Source organism: Labrus bergylta, chromosome 7 (assembly GCF_963930695.1).
Source record: "Labrus bergylta chromosome 7, fLabBer1.1, whole genome shotgun sequence".
Taxonomy (NCBI): domain Eukaryota; kingdom Metazoa; phylum Chordata; class Actinopteri; order Labriformes; family Labridae; genus Labrus; species Labrus bergylta.
In genome coordinates, this window is record NC_089201.1 from 25,713,708 (window position 1) to 25,735,334 (window position 21,627).

The following is a 21,627-nucleotide window of genomic DNA, read 5'->3' on the forward strand; positions in this document are numbered from 1 at the left end:
TGACTCAGACTCGCTTTTCAACATTTCAATTCACAAGACAATTTATTTCACAAAAGCTAGCAAAGATCTGAATATGGCGCATCAAGGATACAAGGCAAAGAGGAATATCAAGCACACAGGTTTAGCAGCATTTATGATGAAATACTTCAGTCATTAGAAAACATGGCTTTTTAGACGGGCCTTCAATGTGGCCCAAAGAGTTGTTCAATAAAGTCTTAATTTTACTTGGCATTTAGGTTTTTAAACTATATTTATCTTTTGATTGCACAGATATTAAATACATATAGTGATTTAGTATAAATAGTTCACTCTGAATAGAAATACAAGGGAGCTTGGAATGTGGTTTTCTTCAGGGATAAGGCTCACATCGCTGTACCATGTGTGGGTGTCACGGGCTGATTGAGTCCAATGGTACTGCACAACCAGCCAGCAAAGTCAACCTGCTCTGCCTCAGACTGTTTAATGAAAGCATGCACCTGAAGAAATGGAAAGTTTAGAATACATAAGGAAGGGGGAAATGAATGCAACACTAATATTTGTAAATATAAACACTCACCATCAACTGTTTGAGGTCTGCTCTCTCTGCAGGATTCTTGATCAGGCTGAAATAAAGACACATGGCACCTTTAAAAATGTAGTGCATTTTATCACCACTAGGTGGCATATGGTCAAAGAGGAAGATACTGATATTTCTGTGTTTCTTGCCGGGAAATACTTCTCCTTACCATTTATTCACAAAGTCTTGAAATTCAGGGCTAAATAGTCCTGGTAGCTTCGGTGGAGGCTGAAAAATAAAAGTCCAGTTCAACATATATTAATTCATTATCTTCCTAAGGTACAACGGAAATCCCCAAAAGTTAAGATTTATATTGTTTAATATAAGCATGTTCCTTTTTGGGAACTTCAGGGGCTTTGTACCTTACTGTACACCAGTATACAACAATAGTGCATATAGAGTTGTACAATATCACTGAATTTTTACTTCATCTATCACTCTGCCAAAGTATCCTGACAATCTTGGCTATTAAAGAAGGTCATTGTCTCTGTAGAATTAGTTGATACCCAAGCAACCCCCCACGGTTACTAGTTGTATGATAGATGGAAACAGATAAATGTAACTCTGAGGGAAAATGTAGACATGAAGACAAAGTAAACTAGAAAACAGAATTCTGTGTCTGTTTCTTTGCTTCAGTCTGGATCCAGTGAAAGTTTTAATTATCTGTTGCTTTATGTCTCTTATAAAACGTGTATAGACTAAATGTAAAATTTAAAGAAGAAGTGGTACACAATATCAACGCAGGTCTCTTTGTCAAAATCACAACTGTGCTGATAGTGTGTACATCACTCTTTTGTGACATTGCTTTAGTATACAGATGTGTGTATATCAGCACAGGTGATCACACTCACCTCATTGACAATATAATCAAGCAGCTCGAATATTGCCATCGGTGGTCTGCTGTCAGGTCCGTATGCTAGGGGGATAAGAGTATTCATCTGTCATACTCGTAGTTCTCTTTGTTGTCAGTGTTAATTATCATTAAAGGTCACCAACATATGCCACGTAAATTACAATTCTGTTATTATTTGTGTTAAACCATTTTATTGTTATGAGATTATTTTGAGGCGCTGTCAGCCACTCCTTCCCATTACAAAATGTCACTGACTTACAGCTGCCTGGTCGCCCAGGGGGGCGGGGCTTCGGGGAGGACTCACTGGAGGCGGCCTCCCCTTCCATTGGGAAGCCAAATATTTGTTCCAGTTCGTGAGCATCAGGTGGTGGGATGGGGAAGCGTCCAATGGCCATTTCAACCAGGGACAGACCCATACTCCAGATGTCTGACTGAACAGAGTAATGTGTGCCTTGCAGACGCTCCGGCTGCAAAACACACATGTACTTACATCAATACTATGTCAAACACTTCATTCTATGATAGTACAATAAATACATGTAACACAGCTTAACAAATAAGGCTGAAGGAAATCTGGGTTTCATTACATGCACATTCAGAATCGGAATTCAATTCACTTACTAGGCTTTAGGTGGGTTTCTAAAAAATGTATTCTGCACTATATCAACGTTGCTACTCATGTACCGTATCATGTTACCCAGTGATTCCTAACCCTACCATGAATAATTGAAAGAGTAAAGTCTAGAACTGCTCTTTTTACAAAGTGTCTTGAGATAACATTTGTTATGAACTGGCGCTATTCAAATATAGATCGATTGATGATTGAATAGATTAAAATTAGAGATGTGCTGATTGAAAAAATCCGGGCTGATGCAGATACCGATGTTTGAAATAATAATTGAGCTGATTGCTGATTCTGATAGCGATGTTTGTTTCATGACTTCTTTTGGTGTGAAGACTCCCACAATGCCATCGTTTTCTCTCATGTTTGACAATGAAAAGACAGTCAAGAGCTTGGTGACTTCATCTGTCCAATAAAACAATTCTTCTCTGAATCAGTAGTAAGGTGTACTGGAGGCCAGCATTAGATTGATTTGGCACAACAAATAAACATCGGCTCCTGACATCAGTTCATTCCCGGTTATTTGTGGATGTGCCAATGTCTGTCAACAAACAAATATCGGATGATACCAATGTTGAACCATTGATGCACCCCTAATTGAAATTCCTTTTAATTCCAAGACTAAATTAAATTGCAGGCTAAAGCAACCTAATAAAGATCCACTACATTTGTCAAATCAATAACTATTGAGTCAATGCATACTACGGCAAATTGGGGATTTTCAAGCTTGCAGATGCTTTGTGAGTCATCTGATTTGGGATTTTGACCTGAACTGGAGACTCTAGCTGCCTTGCATGTCTAAATCTGAGACTTTATTGTAACAAGATTCCCAAAGGCTAATGTGTGAATGAGAGCAGCAGGGAAGGAGGAGCGTGTCTATTTTCACTCACAGACATGTAAGAGCGAGTGCCCACAAAGGAGTTAGCCATGGAGTCGATGAGCTGTCCGCTCACTCCAAAGTCACACAGCTTGATCTCACCGCGGGAATTCACCAGGATGTTGGAGGGCTTGACATCTGAAAGAGGGACATCCAATATTTAGAAGGACACGTTGGGCAAGTGTTCAACTGGGAACAGAAAGCGGAAAACAGCACAACAAGAAAAAACTGCTGCAAAGGCCCTGTGCATGTTGTGCTGCTTGGTACATGCATATGTTTCCTGTCATATATGTAAGACAATGTTCAAACATTTACACACAATGTATGCAGTACCGGCTGGTATGTATGTATTTAACGTCTGTAAAATATCAAAAAAATGAATCAACCTCTGTGCATGATCTTGTGTTTTTCCCTTAGGTACGACAGCCCTTTGATGACCTGGAAAGACACATATTGAATATCAGCACAGAAAGGATTCAGATAATTGGGTAGGGCAATCAAGACAATGTACATTAATATGCGTCGGTGAAAAAATCCTTGTTGTCCAAATAGAAAATACAAATATAGCTGCAGTGTGATGAGAAGAGCCTGAAACGGGTAGGAGAGGTGTGAGAGCTACTCACAGCGATGCTGACTTTGCCAAGGATCTGCTCTGGGATCTTGCCCGCCTTCTTCAGAGACTGGTCCAGGGAGCCGCCATCCTACAGCCAGCATGTAGAAAAAAAATCAAATATAATTAAACAAAAAAGTATTCTTATAAAACCAGTGAGGTAGTACAATGAATGAGAATAAAGCCAGACACTTTTTACACACTGTACAGCAGCGCTTAAAACAGAAGAATTCCTTGATATTACTGATAAGTACCATATGCTCCATACAGATGCTGATTTCTCCATCACTGTAAAACGCCCCGTAGAAGCCCACAATGTAAGGGGAGTTACACTCATGTAGCACCTGCAGCTCCCTAATGATCTGGTTCCTGATGGCAGGTTTGATCTCCAGGTGGATCAGCTGGAACACACCACACATCTGGGTTTATTTACGTCCTATAGCACAACAGGAGATTTAAGCGTCCTTTTCAGCTGACACACGCAAGACCACCAGCTATCATACATGCAACAGTTAGCAATGACGGTAAGGAAAAATATTGTGTAGACACATGTATATGAGCACATAAAGTTAAGGTTAGAACATTTTAGTCATTTCATTAAAATTGAAAAATGAAACTAAAAATAAATCAAGGAAACAGAGTTACACTGAAATACACAACTAAACATAATCAGTCAGAGGGGCCAAATGATAATACCATAAAGTCTTTTTGGATGTGTAGACAAACAGAAACCTACATTTGTGGTTTGTACAAAGTGTCAACCACAAATTTAGGTTTCTGTTTGTCCACAAGGAATAGAAAAGGATAGAATAAATGACACATCTGGCTCCACTCTCACTCTCAGAGTAGTAATGTAACCTGTCAGAAAAATGTAGGATTGTAACAGCTGAAAAGAAAACGATGGGGAAAAAAATGTAAATATTAATACATTATCAGTGCTCAAATCTCTTCTAAACACATTTTTGACACAGTCTTCACTAAAGCCTTAGCCACAGTAGAACCAGAACTCAACGCCGCAGCTCACCTTCCTCGCCATAATCAAACCAGAGGGTCTGTGGGAGACCTTGAAGACAACTCCTCCGTTGCCCGCCCCGAGCTCACAGATCTTCTCAAAGTCATCGTCTTTCAGCTCTCCCACCTTCTGCTTCTGTGTTAGAAAGGCCTCCAGGCGTTTCCTCTGCTGCTCGTCCAACTCGAGCTCCTCGAGCTTCTTCTGCAGCGCCTCCAAGTTTGTTCTTAGAAAGACGATAATGGGAGACAAAGAGACGACTGAGTAATGGATGCATTATTAATGAATAGTACCCTCAATAAAAGCTCCTGTGATCTATTCAGACAGAATGTTAGCAGATGTTCTTTTTCCTGAGGTACCTGCTACCTCGGGGAGACAACCCAAACGAGAGTCCAGATCTGCTGTATTTATTATGCAATTAAATCCTTGGAGGGAAAAAAAGCTTCCAAGAGCTCCTAGTAACAATGGCAACCACACATGAAGATAGGAAGGTAACAGATCCCAGTGAAGGAAGCATGGAGTTTCCTTGGACTGTGCTTCACTGCCACTGTTGTCATAGCGATGCCTTTCTTTGACAAGTCAGGATTGGAGCAAATTCTTCTGATCTGCTGCTCTTGGACATCTTCTTCCCCTCCCACCACGATGTCTCAAAAAACAGCACGTATATAGCAACATAAAGCCCGTCTGAGCTTCGATCTGGAAGTTAAAAGCAGTGAGGTGTCATATGTAGATGACAAAAAGGCTTTTCTGCAACACGTTTTTGTATTATGTATAAACACGAGCGAGTGTGGATTTCTGTTCAGGTAGACAAAAAAAACGAGGCAGAAATTGGGATTTTGTATTAAATTAGTTTAGTAGAAATAGTGTTCAATGCAAAGATTAAAGTTGCAGATATATAAAAAAAACCCTGCTTGATCAGCACATTTCAGATGCCTGGTGGTGTACAAGCTGTGGTTTACCTTCACCTAGCAAAGGCCAGTACTTTCCCTCTGCATTACAAAATGCTCGTATAATGCTGATAAGGAGGCTTACTTCAAACTCCGAGGCAATTACGCTTTGTTTTATTTCTGCACTTAATCCTGATTCAGTGGAGTGCATTTATAACTCGGCCTCCTTTCTCCGCTCTCCAGCACACGGCAAAGAGAGGGTTAAGTGGTGTTATTTTTGTGGGCCTTGCATATCCATGGAGACGAGGTACTGAGTTTGAGCTGGCTGTGGGCAGCGTGGGCGTTCTGTCGACAAGAGCTGGAGGTGGAGGAGGCTGGAGGTACTAAGGAAGAGGAGCAGAAACACACTCCACACAATATGATACTGGCCTTTTGTGCTCCATCCACACAATGTCCAAGGACATCCAGTAGAACATGAATAGAATAGACCCAATATTGCCGCAGCTTGCTGTAAAGAGCTGGAAAGATTCTGACATTTCTTCTGCGTGAAATTGCGTTCAAAGCTATCTTGAGTTTTTCTTTATGATCAGGTGGCCTTTACTTTAATTGTAGAACATAAAACCAATGGGGTATTACAGTTAAGAAAACATCTATGAAATTATGAATGATCTCATTTATATTAATGAAAACAGATCGACTCTCGCCCTTTAACACAAGACTTTAGTTATCAGGCCCTCACACATGCATGGCATCTCATGTAACGCTGCAGTTAATCTGCTGCTTACATGAATCAGTGTGTCAGATCATTATAATGTGCTGCGTGTCATACCCTTCCCTTCTTAACAACCACAGGAACTGGATGATCAATTGTTCTTGCCTTTTTTTAATGACTTAGAATTTTAACATACAGATTTCTCCTAAATCCTCATCTCACTTCCAAAATAAAAGGAGAGTTAAACTCAAAATGCATATAAATAGTACATCTTACTTACAGTTAAGAGAAACTTTATTTATTTTGCAACCTAGCGTTCATATCTCTGAGTAAAGAAAACAAATATCAGTTCAACAATGGTATAACACAACTGTCAAAACAATAAAGAATCAGTATCACAAACTGAAGATGAATCATGGGTTAATCCTTTTTCTCACATTATTATGAAACAGACAGTAACTTTTTTCAGGACTAATAGAGCTTTGATTTTTTCCCCCCGGAGTTTAGATATACAGCATGTGCTCGTATGATCTTTTGTCTTTTTAAAGATATGGCTTGTTGCCTGCATGGGTGGATCAGGAACAGGTTGTTTTTATTTGTTCTCAGATCTCCTCTGATAATATTACATGCTTGGCTGGCATTATGTTGGCCGCTCAGTACAGCTCTCCCATGGCTACGGGCCATTTCATGCTGAGAAAGCATTTGGCGGACAGTGATGGCAATTCCTTTCAACCAGAGTGGAGTAGTCTGGTTTCAGCGAGGGGCTCTTCGATTGCATTAGGCTCATCTGCACCAAATATACCAACACCTGCGCTGCCAGTGAGAGCAATACTGATCCTAATTACCACAGAAATGTGCTATCTTTTTTTTTGTTTGGTTTGAAACCTTTTTGCCCCTTTATTCCCTCTTTTTGTTCCAACTATAACATTATTAACGATTTTAAGACAACATGTCATCTGGAAAGATTACTACTACTTCATTGTACGTATGACATGTCACAATAGAAAAGGCACAAGAGTAGATAACACAATTAATGATGGTTGAATCTCATTTCTCTGCAGCAGCCTCAGGGTCATTGTTTTCTGCATACTTGCTCACTGTCACACAGTTATTGCCTACTGGAACACTTACAGTACAGAGCCTTCATGAATGTTTAAGTTACACCTTCATGTTTTCTACAACGACAAGTCAAACCTCTGCTGTGGAAAAACAACCTTTGGATAAACCCATATCAACAAGTGAGGCTGCATCCATTTGGTGTCTTTGGTATCTGAAACGTTTGCCTCTGATGAAAAAAAGAGGTGGGGGTAAACTCCCCTTACATCTGAACAAAAACTAAAAAAAAAGACAAAGAGAATATAAGTACACCTCTTTCAATGATGCAGTTATATTACACAAAAGTGAATATTTTATCAATTCATGTTTTGCACCCACATTTATGCTCACATGTCGTATGTATTATATTATTAAGTTGCTTTCCATGTAGGATAACCTACATGAGTTTGAAAAGTTATAATTTAGCAATAGGTATACTTTAGGGGTATAAGGAGTTACATAATGCAGCAACAACCCAAAAACAAACAATTAAAAACCCATCTCATCACAAATCTTCTTAACAGTTTCCATTTTGTGACATCATGGTAACACCGAAGTGTGAAGACATGACAATGCCAAAATAAAAACCCTCTGAACTGTAATGTGCTCTAACATTTTTCAATTCTGTGTGAACAACACAAGTTGGATAGACAAAAATGTTGTTCATATTTGATAGAACTCAAAGTTTTCCTTGTCAATCTTGTTTTTTCACAATACCTGTGTTTCAACCATAGACTGTAAGGCTTCAACATGTTTCTCCTGAACTCAAAATGCATTTTTTTTCATCACTACATCACAATAGCAGGCAGATAGCCTGAGCATCATCTGACAGCATCATAATAATGTGAAAGCATGGCAGGTATACTCAGAGTTTCAGCGAATGTGCAAAATGACCTCGTTCATTTTTGCGATGTGTTTGTTATAAATTCTCATATCATGATGACAATGAAATGGTGAACACTTGTGCAGCCCCAGGGCGATGAGCCATGTGTAGGACCTTCAACTGTTTGTATGGTCACCAATTAAAGTTTTGTGACTTTATCAATGGCAATTTGGTTCTATAATACTTATAGAGGAACAAGGCCATAGACTGAGTCCTCGCTAATGTTATTCACCTTCAGCCTTTCACATGGAAAGAGTCCCCCTCTGGTCCACCTAAAACTTGTAACATCACAACTATGGCTGCCCAAATATATACACCTATCCTATCTTTCCTTACTGGGCTGGTGACATTGTAGATATAAACAGGTAATATATGAATTTGACTATATTTTTCCCATAAAGTCTGCACTATTAGAGATGACTGTGCTCTGATGTATTTGTCCACTTGTTGTTCACCTCTTACAAAAACTCAGAAATCCGGATTTACTTTTAATTGGAGCGCTGAAGAACATGCCATTGATGTGATAAGTCTGTTATATAAATGAACAATCAAAGCCAAATTAGTCTGAATGGAGTCTGGGTTTATCAGATTCAACTCTAGCTCCAACTATTCAGTGCAATCTTTAGAAAAAAAAGGAAAACTTCAATTGGCACTCTATTCATCTGGCAACAGTTACAATAAATCAACTCTACCTGCAATGCTGTTTTTTCACTGTTCCTTTTTTTTATGTGGGTGTGCAGGAGTTTGGGGTTTATGTAGTGTTGAAGAACAAAATGTTTTCAGAGTGTGGAGGACAGATGTATGCTCGCAGACACGTCATCTTCCATCCCTGGCCTGAAACAGGATATGCTTTCTCTCAGAGGTAAAACGGGCTTTTTATGGAAACGAAAGACCGATATTTGCCAGGGTTCATGGCTTTCTGTCACAACATAGTGTAAGTCAGTGGACACAAACACACACATGCCAAACACACACACAGACACACATACACTGTGTGAGTTGGTAACGCTAATCCAACATGTTTCCAAATCTCTGTTTCAGAGTTCCTGACTGCTGTTACATCTCGACATGGTTAGAAAAAAAGACTTGTTTGCAGCCTAATGAATTTAGCAATTCCTTTCAAAAAACAAACAAATGGCTCTCAGTAGTATGACTGAAAGGTGACACAATGAAATACTTAACCTCTACAACACAAAAAAAAACAAAAAACCAGGCATCACGAGGGATGACGTGTTATGTAATCTCATCAGCACTGATTCCGCTTGTTGCCGGACTGACCGAGCTTTTGTCTGCAAGCTTAGAAAGAGAGCATGCAGTGTCAGAACAGTTTAATATCTCCATTACTGGGTTTGATCAAACCATGGCGATAACACGTCAACACAAAACTCCTTTTAACACACCAGAAACATGTTTCTACATATATTTTTCTATATTTCTTTATGGTACTTCAATGAGCTTACATATGGTCAATTTGACCTGCTATAAATATTTGAACACAAAGTGGGCCTCCACTGTTCTATTCCCAGGGATCTAGTCGTGGATGACTTTAGTGAGTGGGGCAAGAGCTCCTTCTTTAGACATGAATGCATTAAAAACCAAAGACGTGATCATTGACTTTAGGAACCTTAATTCATGACCAGGCTGTTGAGGTGGTGAAACAGTTTAATTACCTAAGGACATTAACTGATGACAATCTTGGGGCGCTGATGGTCTAGTAGTTAGATCCTGCCCTATGTACAAAAGGCTTTAGTCCTCCAAACGACCAGGTCATCCAGGTCATCCATGACACCATGATAAATTAGAACCCTGTAGCCAGCTTAGTTAAATCGAATTCTTTCATTTATCACATCATTAATCAATTTAAAAAGGTTCATAGACAATAAACTAAGATAATTAATAAACCAAATATTAAATTATTGACTAACGGTAGCCACTTGTAGCCATCTTCTAAAACAGGATCTTTGGTCTGTTCGATTTTATTCTTTAATCCTTGTCTATCTATTTGTTGATTCTGATAGAAAGATTCATCTCAATATAACAGTTAGCCTCAACCATCATATCATCGCCAATTATTTTTTTAATATATTTTTTTCTGATTGTGTAATATTGGCTGGATGGTGGGTGGCAAGGCTTGGGGGAAGCATTAAGTGTGAGTGAATGTGTGTGTGTGTGTGTTTGTGGTGTGGGTGTCTCTGCGTTTAAATGTTTGGTATTATGTTTTGGATTTACTTTATTATTATTTTGATTTTGTATTATGATGATTCATTTATGTTTTGTAAGCTCCCCCTTTAAAATGAGATGATGCATCTCAAGGGGCTATCCTTTAAATAAATTACAAAAATTACAAATTATCATTATTCTGAAGAGGATTAGGATTTGTTACAGCCTTAGTATGACCTCAAACACACACACACACACACACACACACACACACGTCACTATATTGGAGATCTATTAAATAAGTTTACACACACTGCAGCCTAAAGGAGCTGTTCAGATTTAGTAGGGCACCTGCTGCAGTGGTCATGAGTCTTATAGTAAATTTAACACGGATCTTGAATTGATTGAATTAAAAGAGCCAATCACTATCTCTCATTCACCACTCAGAATAATAGTAAACGAATGATGACACACTCACTCCGTGGCTCCGGTACCGTTGATAGTGTTGCCATCGGGGATCGGGTTGAGTTGAATCGGCTCTGGCTTCCTTCTCTTCTGCATGATACCCACAGAACAAAACCTTGCACGAGCTGCGGTCTGAATTAAGACCACAGAAAAAGAGCCGAGGTGTCAAACAGGCGATGTCAGGTTGACTGTCAGAAGAAAACACACACATACACAGCAGGTGCAGGCTGGAGGTGGAGGCTCTGATATATTCTTGTTAATGGGTGGATATGAATGACTCTGAGGATGAGACGTCACGAAAATATTTACATTCGTCTTCCTCCGGACAGCATGGCTGAACGTGGGACAGCGCCCCCTCTGCTGGTGATGAGTGGTACTTCTTCGCTGTAACCAAAGCAACGGCAGAGCTTCATGGAGAAAAAAAAAACAACAACATGATAAAATTATGAATAACACCGTTTTGAATGAGTGGAAATGACACAATCGAGTAGTAAATTGAAAAAATGCTTCCTAAAAAACGAATTAAATCCATTCATCCCCTACAATCCATAATTATAAAGATGAAATGGTCAAAAGATCTTCCAATTTTCTGTCTCATATATATATATAAAACATATAGCCTATAAGCTAAAATTGCAATTTTTAGTTTACTTTCATGCAAGTCTTTGTTCTAATGAAAATGGGTAGAGCCCTAAGAGTCATATTCCATTGTTATCCCTTAAAGATCATTAGCCTCCCTCGAATCCAGTTAAATTTTCATGACATGCTCTGCCTCTGTGTTTTATTTTAGCATCAAGTCACAGAGGATTCAGGGTCTGATTTCATCCTCAGCAATACTCTCCTGTCTTCCATACTTTCCTTCAAACATTTGGTTTCTTTAATTATTCTTAACAGCCTCTGCGGCCTTTGAGAAGATAAAAAGAAGATGTCCTTTTTGAAATTGTACAAGAGCTCAGGCTTTCACAGGAGCTCAGACTGATGCTCAGTAGTCCCCGAGTTCCCTGCTCATTTCCATCTGTGCGCCTGCTTACCAATTATACACTTACAGAAATATCAAATCTTCAATAGCTTTTGCATGAAACAAAGACATTCTATAAATATTTAAATATTGTAGCATACAATTTTGAACAGTAAAATGATTTAAACATTTCCAGTCTCCTTTTAAACCCTTTACTTTCTGACTATTCCTTTTAATAGTTGTGAAAATTAAAAAAAATAAAAACTTTTGATGTATAATTTTCTCAGCTTGCAGACTGTATCAATCAGAGCTCTGCTTAAAGAAAATAGTTACCAGACTACCCGGGAAAGGTCTTACCTGTTGGTCAGGAGTTCATCACCTACTTGAGTGAACGATGTGTCAGCTGTCAGCCTCACTCTAAGATTAGATACGAGACACAACTCCAAACCAGCTGCCGTTTTTTCAATCTGCTCCGAAGTCTTTACACACCGCCCTGACAGACACAAGGCCACTGAGCCGTGCATGGTTTACCAAAAGCATCTCACTGCCAAAATCATCTTTTTCTTTTTCTCCACAAAGCAGGACTGACAGAGAGGAGAGATTGGTTGTGCCCTATCTGGAGCTCATGGACAGGAACCGCGTGAATTCTAAGTTTTGACAAATTGGGTTGTGGGCACTGGAGTACATCAGACCTGACTACAGCCTGGGTCTCCCATATGGACCATAAGGACCTACAAAAGTGGGTTTCCTCTTTGGGGTTTGGCCCCCATCAATAAGCTGCAATATTTATTTAATGCTTTTATTTTAACCTTTGCTTTTTTTTTAATGGAAAATAGAGGAAAAATGTGTTAAAAATCTAAAATCACTCAATCAACTGCTCACACATATAATCACACTCTGAAGTAACAGGTGGAATTTTTCCCTCACCTCAAGGGTTCAAAAGCAGAGAGGACTGGAAATCAGTGATTCACATTATTTTGCCTCAAATAACCTGAAAGGCAAGAGATCTGTAAGACCCAATTCAATTCAATTTGAAGAACTTCTGATCTGTTAGAACCCTCATTGATGTAAAGGTTCAGGACACATAACAGGACATGTAACAGGACACAGTACAAACAAAGAGTACACATGTGCAGCTTTAAAATGCAGTTTAAAATGCAACTTAGTAAGAATAGGATACCGTAAAAAACATCTCTAAAAAGTCCAACATTAGGGTGAAGCACCCAGATCAGCTCAGGGGTTATAAGTTTTAGTTGTCATAAAGCTTGAAATGGCATGCTTTGTCTTAGAAGGTTGAGAGATGCATCTGTATCCTGGAGGTAATTGCTTTGAGTGTGAGGTGTTATTGAGAGGTGTTGCAACACACACACACACACACACACACACACACACACACACACACACACACACACACACACACACACACACACACACACACACACACACACACACACACACACACACACACACACATAAAATAATGATAGGCCTACTATTATGTTTTGTTTGGAGGTGAATGGCCTCGGGGATTTTAAAAGAATTCCAACATCATTAAAAGAATCACAATATACATAAATGAATACATACATTTATGTATGTATACATACATACATACATACATACATAAATGACATAACAAATAAATGTGAGGAGATCATATTGATGTTCATTCAGCTCAGTGTTATGTCATTTAAACACCCATCTTCCCTCCCCAACACATCCAGCCCCCCCTCCATACAGCCTCAAGTTGTGTAATTGTAAAATATTAACAAATTTTAACATACAAAATGTATCACCATGGACTTTTAAAGTGGTTATTGTCATTCAAATGCTATCTGAAAAAAGGGTTATAATTCCCATGGTAACCTTGGCTGTTACATCATGCAGCAGGTTTTGGTTTTATTTTCACAGTTTTTTTTCCCCCACTTTTCTGTCTCTGAAATGCCCCCATTCTGAGAGTCTAGAAAACTGAAAAGTACGATCCCTCTCCTTTAACCTGTAAGTTAAATAAAAAAAAAAAAAACAGCTGTTTGTGTTGTTGTACACAGGCGTTACCACTTCGGAAAACCATTTGTTGTCAGATTATGCAACTGACACAAGTGTGATATGGAAACTTGAAACCACCCGTGAAAGTGACATCCCGTGTAAACCTTTGACATGTAGGTCTACAAGATAGATACTATAAATACTAATGAGGGAGAAGATGAAGCTGCAATGTTTCAGTTATAGTAATTAAATTAAACAGAATATTCTTTTGTGGAACAAAAAAAAAAAATCATCTGACAGACCCAAACTGTTATTCAAGGCAAAATGTTTTTAATACATCTTAACATGTCTGGAGGGTATCTTTAAATTTTTCAGTGGCAACCTTTCTTTTGCAGTCAGTGTCTGTGATGCTCCGCAGACCTCGCTGTCGACAGTTTTATGGTGATTTTTGTTATAAAGTGAAGCTGTTGACTGTGAGGGTTTGTGGTTTATCCAGGCAAACATGGACTTCTGTTTTTGCTCCAAATAAACTGCTTCTAGAGATGGTTTTTCAAAGCTCGGAACACCATGAATGAAATTACATTTTAATAGTGGTGGTAGCAGAATCTCCCGGACACACATATAAAAACTGAGAGACAATGAAAGCACCACCATACTTATTGAACTCTCTTTATTTATACATTTTCCCATCTTCTTCAAACTCAATCTGATTTTTCCTCAGTCTCAGTGAGCTAATCATGTTACTGTTAAAGTAGAAATGAACACACCCACACACACACACACACACACACACACACACACACACACACACACACACTTATTTTCTGAAATGGTGAGTTGTGCTTTTGTGTGAAAACGGACCTCACTTTCTGTAAGCGGTTAGTGATAAATATATTTATGTGTCAGTCAGTGGCTCTATATATACCTATTCATTTATTTATTTATTTGTTTATTTTACCCTTATTTATCTTGAGCTACATACAGAATGTCATTCAAAGGGAATCCTGAGCAAGAAAGTAGCATAAAGTTTCACACAAAGAACAAACAACAGACCATAAAAATCAGACATGACACCAAACCTTACATTAGCAGCGTTTAGCAGTAGGACATGTGCATACACTGGTCAAATAATCCTTAATCCTGGTTACATATATTGTGCGGAAGTGAAAATTAAAGATAATTTTTCATTTGGCCCAGACCTCCTGGTGAATGGCAAACATGATGTCCCCATAAGACTGAAGATTACAGCTAATGATACTTCAAGAAGAACATAAATAAAAGGAAGGTTCACGTAGTATGGTCTTGTAAAAACATGTACTAACGTTCCATCTATCGGGAAGACAAGCCTACTTACTTTCTCATACAAGATGCAATGATGTGTGCTGAAACCAAAACCAGAGACAAATTGCAATGGAGCATGGTACACTGAGTTCAACATTTTCAGTTAAGATGATGTAGCATGGATAAAAAAGATTACAACCATAGTCAATCCCTGATAAAATACTATTTGAGCGTGTTTCCTTCTTGCAACAAATGAAAAGCAGTGTTTGTTTCAATTAAAGACACAATTTATGTTGTTAGACACTCAATATTATGTTTAAAGAACACATTTTCTTACACAGGACAAAGTCAGGTACTTAAATGTTGGAACACATTCAATCATTGCTCAGAGTACATATCTGGTAATCCTCGTTGACTTCAAAAAGCACATCATTGATATTCTGCAATTCTACAATTCTACATGTCACATAGCGGATGCTTTAATCCAAAGCAATATACATCAGAGAGTAAGTACAAAGATCTATACAGGAGGGAACAACGTCAGTAAGTGCAAAGAACTTGTGCAGTATGCTGGATTGACCAACATAGTGCACATGATCAGAGGGACATGTAACACGTTGAAACTGTTTTAAGATAATGTTGGAGGTCTAAGGAGGAGTTAAGCTGCATTAGACATTGGTTAGATAGACTTTATTATCTATAAAGCAAAACCATCATCGTTACCATCAAAATCATCATTGTCTAAATCAATATCATTACTGTAAGTACGTAGGTGTTCATGAAAGAGCTGGGTCTTTAGCTTTTTCTTAAAGGTGCAAAGGGACTCAGATTAAATGGAGTTTGCTAGTTTGTTCCACCACCGGGGGGGGCGACAGAAGAGAAGAGCCTAGTTAGATGCTCATCATTGCTGTAAGCCCTTCTAGTGTCTCTTGAATGTCACAAGCTTCCTTTGTCTTTGGTAGTCAGAAATCATTGCAGTGCCATCTTCCTCAATAGGGTAGATGGTAACTGAGAATTACTTAAGATGTCACAGAGGCCACCAACTAACACCTCCACAGTCTCAGTTCTGCAGTATTAAGGATGAATCCCATTAGGACACTACAGATGAGACATGAAAAGAAAAGAAGCTAAGATGCACTGATGGAGGACAAGCAGCCGGGCTTGAGCAAAAAAAAAGAAACGAAAAACAGAACACGCTATGTCTTGTTTGATGCTGTGGATTTGTTGCCTCATCCACCACCACTTTGTTTGGGGACTTTGGGATTTGTGGTCAGGGATTACAGCAGGCCACAAAGGCAGCTTCTGAAGCAGCTGATAACAGCAGCCGGTCGCTCTGACTGGGAAGAGAGGCCAACAGTTGGGGTTCAAACTTGTAAATCTGTCCAATGACTAAGAAATTCAGCAAAAGGAAGGGACAGACATTGTAGGAAGTGTGTACTTTAAGCTCTTGGAATACTGAGTGTTTGAATCTCATTTTGAATATTTCAGGTTCCCTCCTCACGCCACAGGCAAGAGAATCACCTGCAAAACATGGACTTAATTTTCAAATGTTGGTCCATTTTGTCATTTTTGCAGATTGAAATGCACATCATCGATTCCTGAAGAGTCCCCCGAAGGTGTAATATAAAGCAAACGGTTTCCACAAAATTTATTCCATTAAACGTTTAAAATTTGGCTGAGGTACAGATTTTTTTTTTTGGTGCATAATCACTCACATAAATGGTAACAAATCTTTAAAAAAGATAATAAACCATGCATGAAGAGGATCAAAAACAAAAAAAAGAAGTAAAAAACAGCAAACAAATGACTAGAGGAGAGGAATTCTTCCCCCAGAAAAAGCATTTGTTTGTGTGCAGATTCTTGAGTGGTGTGTTAGAGTTTTCATGTTTCACCCAAAACAAAATGTCCCCTAGCCAGCAGCAGAGGGAAGGTGGAGCCGGGCCCTTCTGTTTGGGTAAGATAACTCAGTGCGTTAATACAGAGGCAAAGGGAGCTGTGTCGTCTTCAAACTTTTAGACAGATGTGGTTCATCTGGAGTCGGGCCAAAGACGACACTCAGAGGACCGCAAACGCTGAATGTGACTGCAAACACATTTCTGATAAAAGTGTGGAAAACTAAAGTCCAACGCTTAGCTGAACTGATGCAGAACAAGTGCTTGTAAACAAAAGAGACAGAAACATACACAGGCAAGTGCTGCCGGGCTGGTTTAGGGTGATAGACTTTATAGAACTGCACAAATTTATGGCAAACTTACACAGACAGGATTCCCCAGAGAGCCTCTTATATTTAATTGTGTAAGGTAGGCCTACACTTGCTCAACAATACTTAACTATAAGTTAAGCTGCTCTACCTCAATTCTACTTTAAACTTCTCTACAACACAATGTTGACATGTTTCACATTCACTGTTATTTGTTATTTGTGTTGAAATGAATTTATGAAAAAAAGGTTTGTGTTTTCCTGACCAAATAACTACTTCATTTGGATAAAATAACTGCAATAATCCACATTTAGATAATAAAAAAAACACAATAAAACAATCAGCTCCACCATGACCAACTAAAAATATAAATGTTGCCTTCATATGAATGCATCAGTTAGAATAATCTAATGATAGTCTGTGGCAGAGGCCAATAATCTGCAACAAGAGCACTTTGTTATGATGTGGTCATTATATGCATTCAAGACATAATACATGCTTGAAGTATTTTATAGAATAAGTTACATCTTCTCTACTTCTTAATGTACCAGGTTCAGTGTAATGTAAAATCAGATATTTGACCTCTCAAGGGTTTCTTTTATAGATCGTAATTTTTTAATTAAAGGTTCTTATATCGGGGCACTGGTGGCGCAGTAGTTAGTGCGCGCCCCCCATGTATGGAGGCTATGGTCCTCCAAGTGGGCAGCCCAGGTTCAAATCCCACCTGTGGCTCCTTTCCCGCATTTCATTCCCCACTCTCTCTCTCCCTAATTAATTTCCAACTCTATCCACAGTCCTAGCTCTCCATTAAAGGCACAAAAAAGACCAAAAATAAATCTTAAAAAGAAAAAGATAAAAAAGAAAAAAGGTTCTTATATCAGGAATTATTGGTGTTTGACATTGCACAAAAGTGTCTGAAGAATTCAGACACAGGGTGTCATTCTATTCTATGGTAGCTTGGAAACTAATTGGCGGTGAAAACTTTTTTAAAGCAAACTTTTGAACAGTTTAGTGGCTCAGCAGAGTTTACCAAAGACAATAAATTGAGTAGCTGCAGGGGTGTTGATTGGTGCATTGGTGACAATCTGAAAGCTGTGTTGGATATGTGCTGTTCTCGGATTCTGAAAATGTAAATGATGCAGGACACAAAATGTGTTACATTCCCTGATTTGTTTTGTTTGGCTTCGTTGTTGGCTTGTGTTGTGTTGTCTTTTGTCTTATGTTAGCAGTTATTTCCTAGCAGCAGTTGAATTCAGATTTGGTATGTCAGTATTTACAGCAGGACCACAGTCTATGCTGGATTGACCAACATAGTGCACATGATCAGAGGGACATGCAACACGTTGAAACTGTTTTAAGATAATGTTGGCGATCTAAGGAGGAGTTAAGCTGCATGAGACATTGGTTATAGACTTTATTATTTAATAACCCATCACCCAGGAGATGGGATCATATTTATACCTTTATACCCTGACTGTAAAGAAGACTTTTAAACTAGCATGTGAGACCATATACTTATTAATGAAATGTTGGTGTCGACAAAATCAATCGAATAGTCGAGTCATTATCTGTTAAATTTACAATAACATCTGAGTTCTTTTTGGAACCAGGGTTATCACCCCCTGCTGGCCATTACAAAGAATACAGGTTTAAGGCACTAACACATTAGCTTTCCTTTTTCATTAAAAAGCTTAATCCACTTTTTATAAACATATTTTAGAAATAAAGTAGATATTTGTTTTGAGTTCACATCATTGTTTTTTTTTATCACTGGATTTGTTGGCAGCAAGAAAAATAATTGAGAATTGTCTGGCTGGTTTGTGAAAGGAGCAGGTATCATTCTGAAAAATAAAAGGAACCTTTTCCTATAACAGTCTATGTCTAACACATACGGCTTTAATCTACTGTAAGACACTAGATTTAGTACCATGTTTCAAATCCTGAAAAAAAGGGACTCTTATCCATTAGGGAAATATGAAGATTGCAAGGCATAATGTTGCCCAGATGAAGAATAGCAAGAACTGTCTGCCATCAATCACATGAACTGTCTCTATAAACTTGAGGATAAATCATTCGCTGGCAGATGAGAAAATATGTCAGCAGTCTACAGGTGGAACTTCAGCAATCATCTGAATACTAAAAGGAAAGCTCATTCCACCTGAGCTGACTTGATCGTTTTCCTGCGAGGAGAACTGAAGTGTTCACTCTTGCAGAAAAATATAGGGTCTAATTACAATAATTAGTCTGTTCCAGGGCAACTTAGCCACTTTAATTTGATATGCTCCAGCTACATATGGCAGGTGGACAGTTAGTTTTAAAAGAAGTAGAAAAAAAACAACTACGTTTTATTTTTTTCAGGTGTCCTATAAGTTGTGCACCCTTTAATGTGTTTTAATAATTCACAAGGATTATTGTAAGATTTTGTTCAAAAGTAAACATTGTGTTTGGAGTAAGGGATTGGTGATAGGATGGGCTGCAGGCCGGGTGGGTGGGGGCAGCCTCAGCATCAGCGCTCATGACGTCACCAGAGTTTAAAGTGGGCCGCGCTTCACCCAGTGAAGTAGAGGAGAGAGAAGAGGGAGGAAGCAGACGGCGGGTCCTCTCACTCACACCTGACTTCGCTGTGTGTTAAAAACTCGCCGGTTGTGAACTCCACTAACTACCTGCGACGTTACCTCACTGAATTTTGACTTTTCATGTTCTTGGAACATGGGAGACCGTCGTGTTGCACAGTGGACCCGCTGAACGCTGTTTACCTGAGGGTGATAACTTTACATCTCAAGTCTCCTGAAGGGTGAGTTCAAAATATATATATATTTTTTATATATGTAAAAAGGGACAAATTAGGCTTTATTTATTCGGCAGAGGATGCTAATTTATTCTGAAGCTTACACACCAAAAACTGTCAGCTTTGCAGATGTTTGTCGTAGGACAAAAGCTGCTTTTTCAAATGTTTTATGCTGTGTTGTGTTGTGGAAGCGGTCCGCAGTAGGGTGCAGGCAGTCTTACTGCCGTTTGGAGAGCTAGCTGTTGGCTGGTTGATGTGACAAATTGTGCTTTCTATTTAATTAGGCTATTGGCGAGTCTATCCCGTGGAAATGTGTGTGCTGTGCCAAAGAAAAGGGCTGTATCATCTGGAGAGTTTTATAATCCCCTGCAGCTATGTTATTGTGCTTTATATGCTTCTCAGCCTATAAGTTGTGCCTAGAAAACTATTGTTTTAAGAGATTTAAAGGCTTGTAACAGCCAATGACAATACTATTGAGGGATGCATTTCACTTAACCTGCTTCAGTGTAAGTTTGAGATATTTATAGCCAAGCAGTGGGTTCCCTGTTTGTGATAAGTTTGACAGCCGAGCCCGATCATCATTGGGTCCTTTTTTTATAAAATGTAGCATTTGACATTAACATTGGTTTGGTGCCTGAATGTTACTGCAGTGTTATCAAATGTTTCTCAGTCTGAATTTCTTGATGGTCATTTTTCATCGTTTTGTGTCAAAGTCCAGGACAAGATAAACAATCCAGCATCTGTGATGGACGTTTCGATTCAGTCCAGACTTTAAAATCACGAGATGACTTACAGCTCTGTTATTTCATTTTTGAGCCACTAGATGACAACAGAGTGCAGGCTAAAGCATCTGATTAAACTTGCATCAGTCTATCAGTCAACGAGCAGAACTGCACCATGGCTTGTTAATGAAATCATTACTGCTGTTGATTTCCTTTGTGGAGAAATAAACAGACTGAGAATGCTTTTGTAGAATCAATGATTATTATCAAATCACTGGCAAATACATTAGGTGACACTCACACACACACACGCACACACACACACACACACACACACACACACACACACCCACCCTCTCTTATTTGAAACAGCTGGAGCCTTACAGTAGATGCTGTTGTCTTGCTCTGCTGGAGCTGCATACATTGTAGCCCAAGCCCTGCATGCTTCCCCGCATTACAGCAATTTGTCATAAAGTCATTTATCATAAATGTACTTCGGCATTTCAGCAGAGCAGATTCTGTTTTGACCCTGAGAGCCTGACGCTGTGTTTACAGTCAAACCATGTTTTCAAAATGAAGATTTTTGCATTTGAATGCCTTTTGATGAATTTCTTTAGGTGTTGTCTTTTGGGTATACATAATGGCGTACCTATTTAAAGTCTTTATTTAATTCCAAATCCTAATGTGCTATATTGTATTACCCTTTTCCCCCCCAAAATAAAAACAGCACATCCTCATGCAAAAATTTCAAAAAAAGAACTCATCCAAACTCATGTTAAAAACTGTCAATCAGCGTTCTCCTTTCTGGAAAGAAGTTTGACGATTAGTCTCAAAATCACAACTATTTTTTAATCAACTGTGGCATCAAACAAGGCAATTTGTGAAATCAGACCATGGGCCGCTTGTTAGAGAATGTGGACTCATTTTTCTCACTTTCTTGTTTTCTTTTGTTTATCTGCTCCC

General features: G+C 38.8%; 2 protein-coding genes across 6 annotated transcripts in view; one reads left to right on the forward strand and one right to left on the reverse strand.

Moving 5' to 3' along the window:
- Positions 1 to 14: 14 nt before the first annotated feature.
- map2k1 (mitogen-activated protein kinase kinase 1) lies at positions 15 to 10,995 on the reverse strand. 2 transcript variants are annotated; one of them, XM_020631311.3, is made up of 11 exons: positions 10,743 to 10,995; positions 4,543 to 4,753; positions 3,773 to 3,919; positions 3,532 to 3,609; positions 3,295 to 3,346; positions 2,922 to 3,046; positions 1,669 to 1,840; positions 1,408 to 1,472; positions 726 to 784; positions 557 to 602; positions 15 to 476 (listed from the first exon to the last, which is right to left on the reverse strand). In XM_020631311.3, the coding sequence occupies exons 1-11, from the start codon at positions 10,823 to 10,825 to the stop codon at positions 363 to 365; spliced, it is 1,152 nt and encodes a 383-aa protein (XP_020486967.1). In that variant the 5' UTR covers positions 10,826 to 10,995; the 3' UTR covers positions 15 to 362. The 2 variants fall into 2 exon arrangements, with proteins under 2 accessions (XP_020486967.1, XP_020486966.1); XM_020631310.3 differs by having other exon boundaries at positions 1,669 to 1,876; positions 10,743 to 10,993.
- An 8,740-nt stretch (positions 10,996 to 19,735) lies between these two features.
- The window catches only part of megf11 (multiple EGF-like-domains 11), a 77,317-nt gene continuing 75,425 nt past the window's right edge, over positions 19,736 to 21,627 (forward strand). For all 4 annotated transcript variants that reach the window (XM_020631392.2, XM_065957179.1, XM_065957177.1 and 1 more), the window contains exon 1: positions 19,736 to 19,948. The gene's annotated coding sequence lies outside the window, so the exon portion shown is untranslated. The remainder of the gene's footprint in view (positions 19,949 to 21,627) is intronic.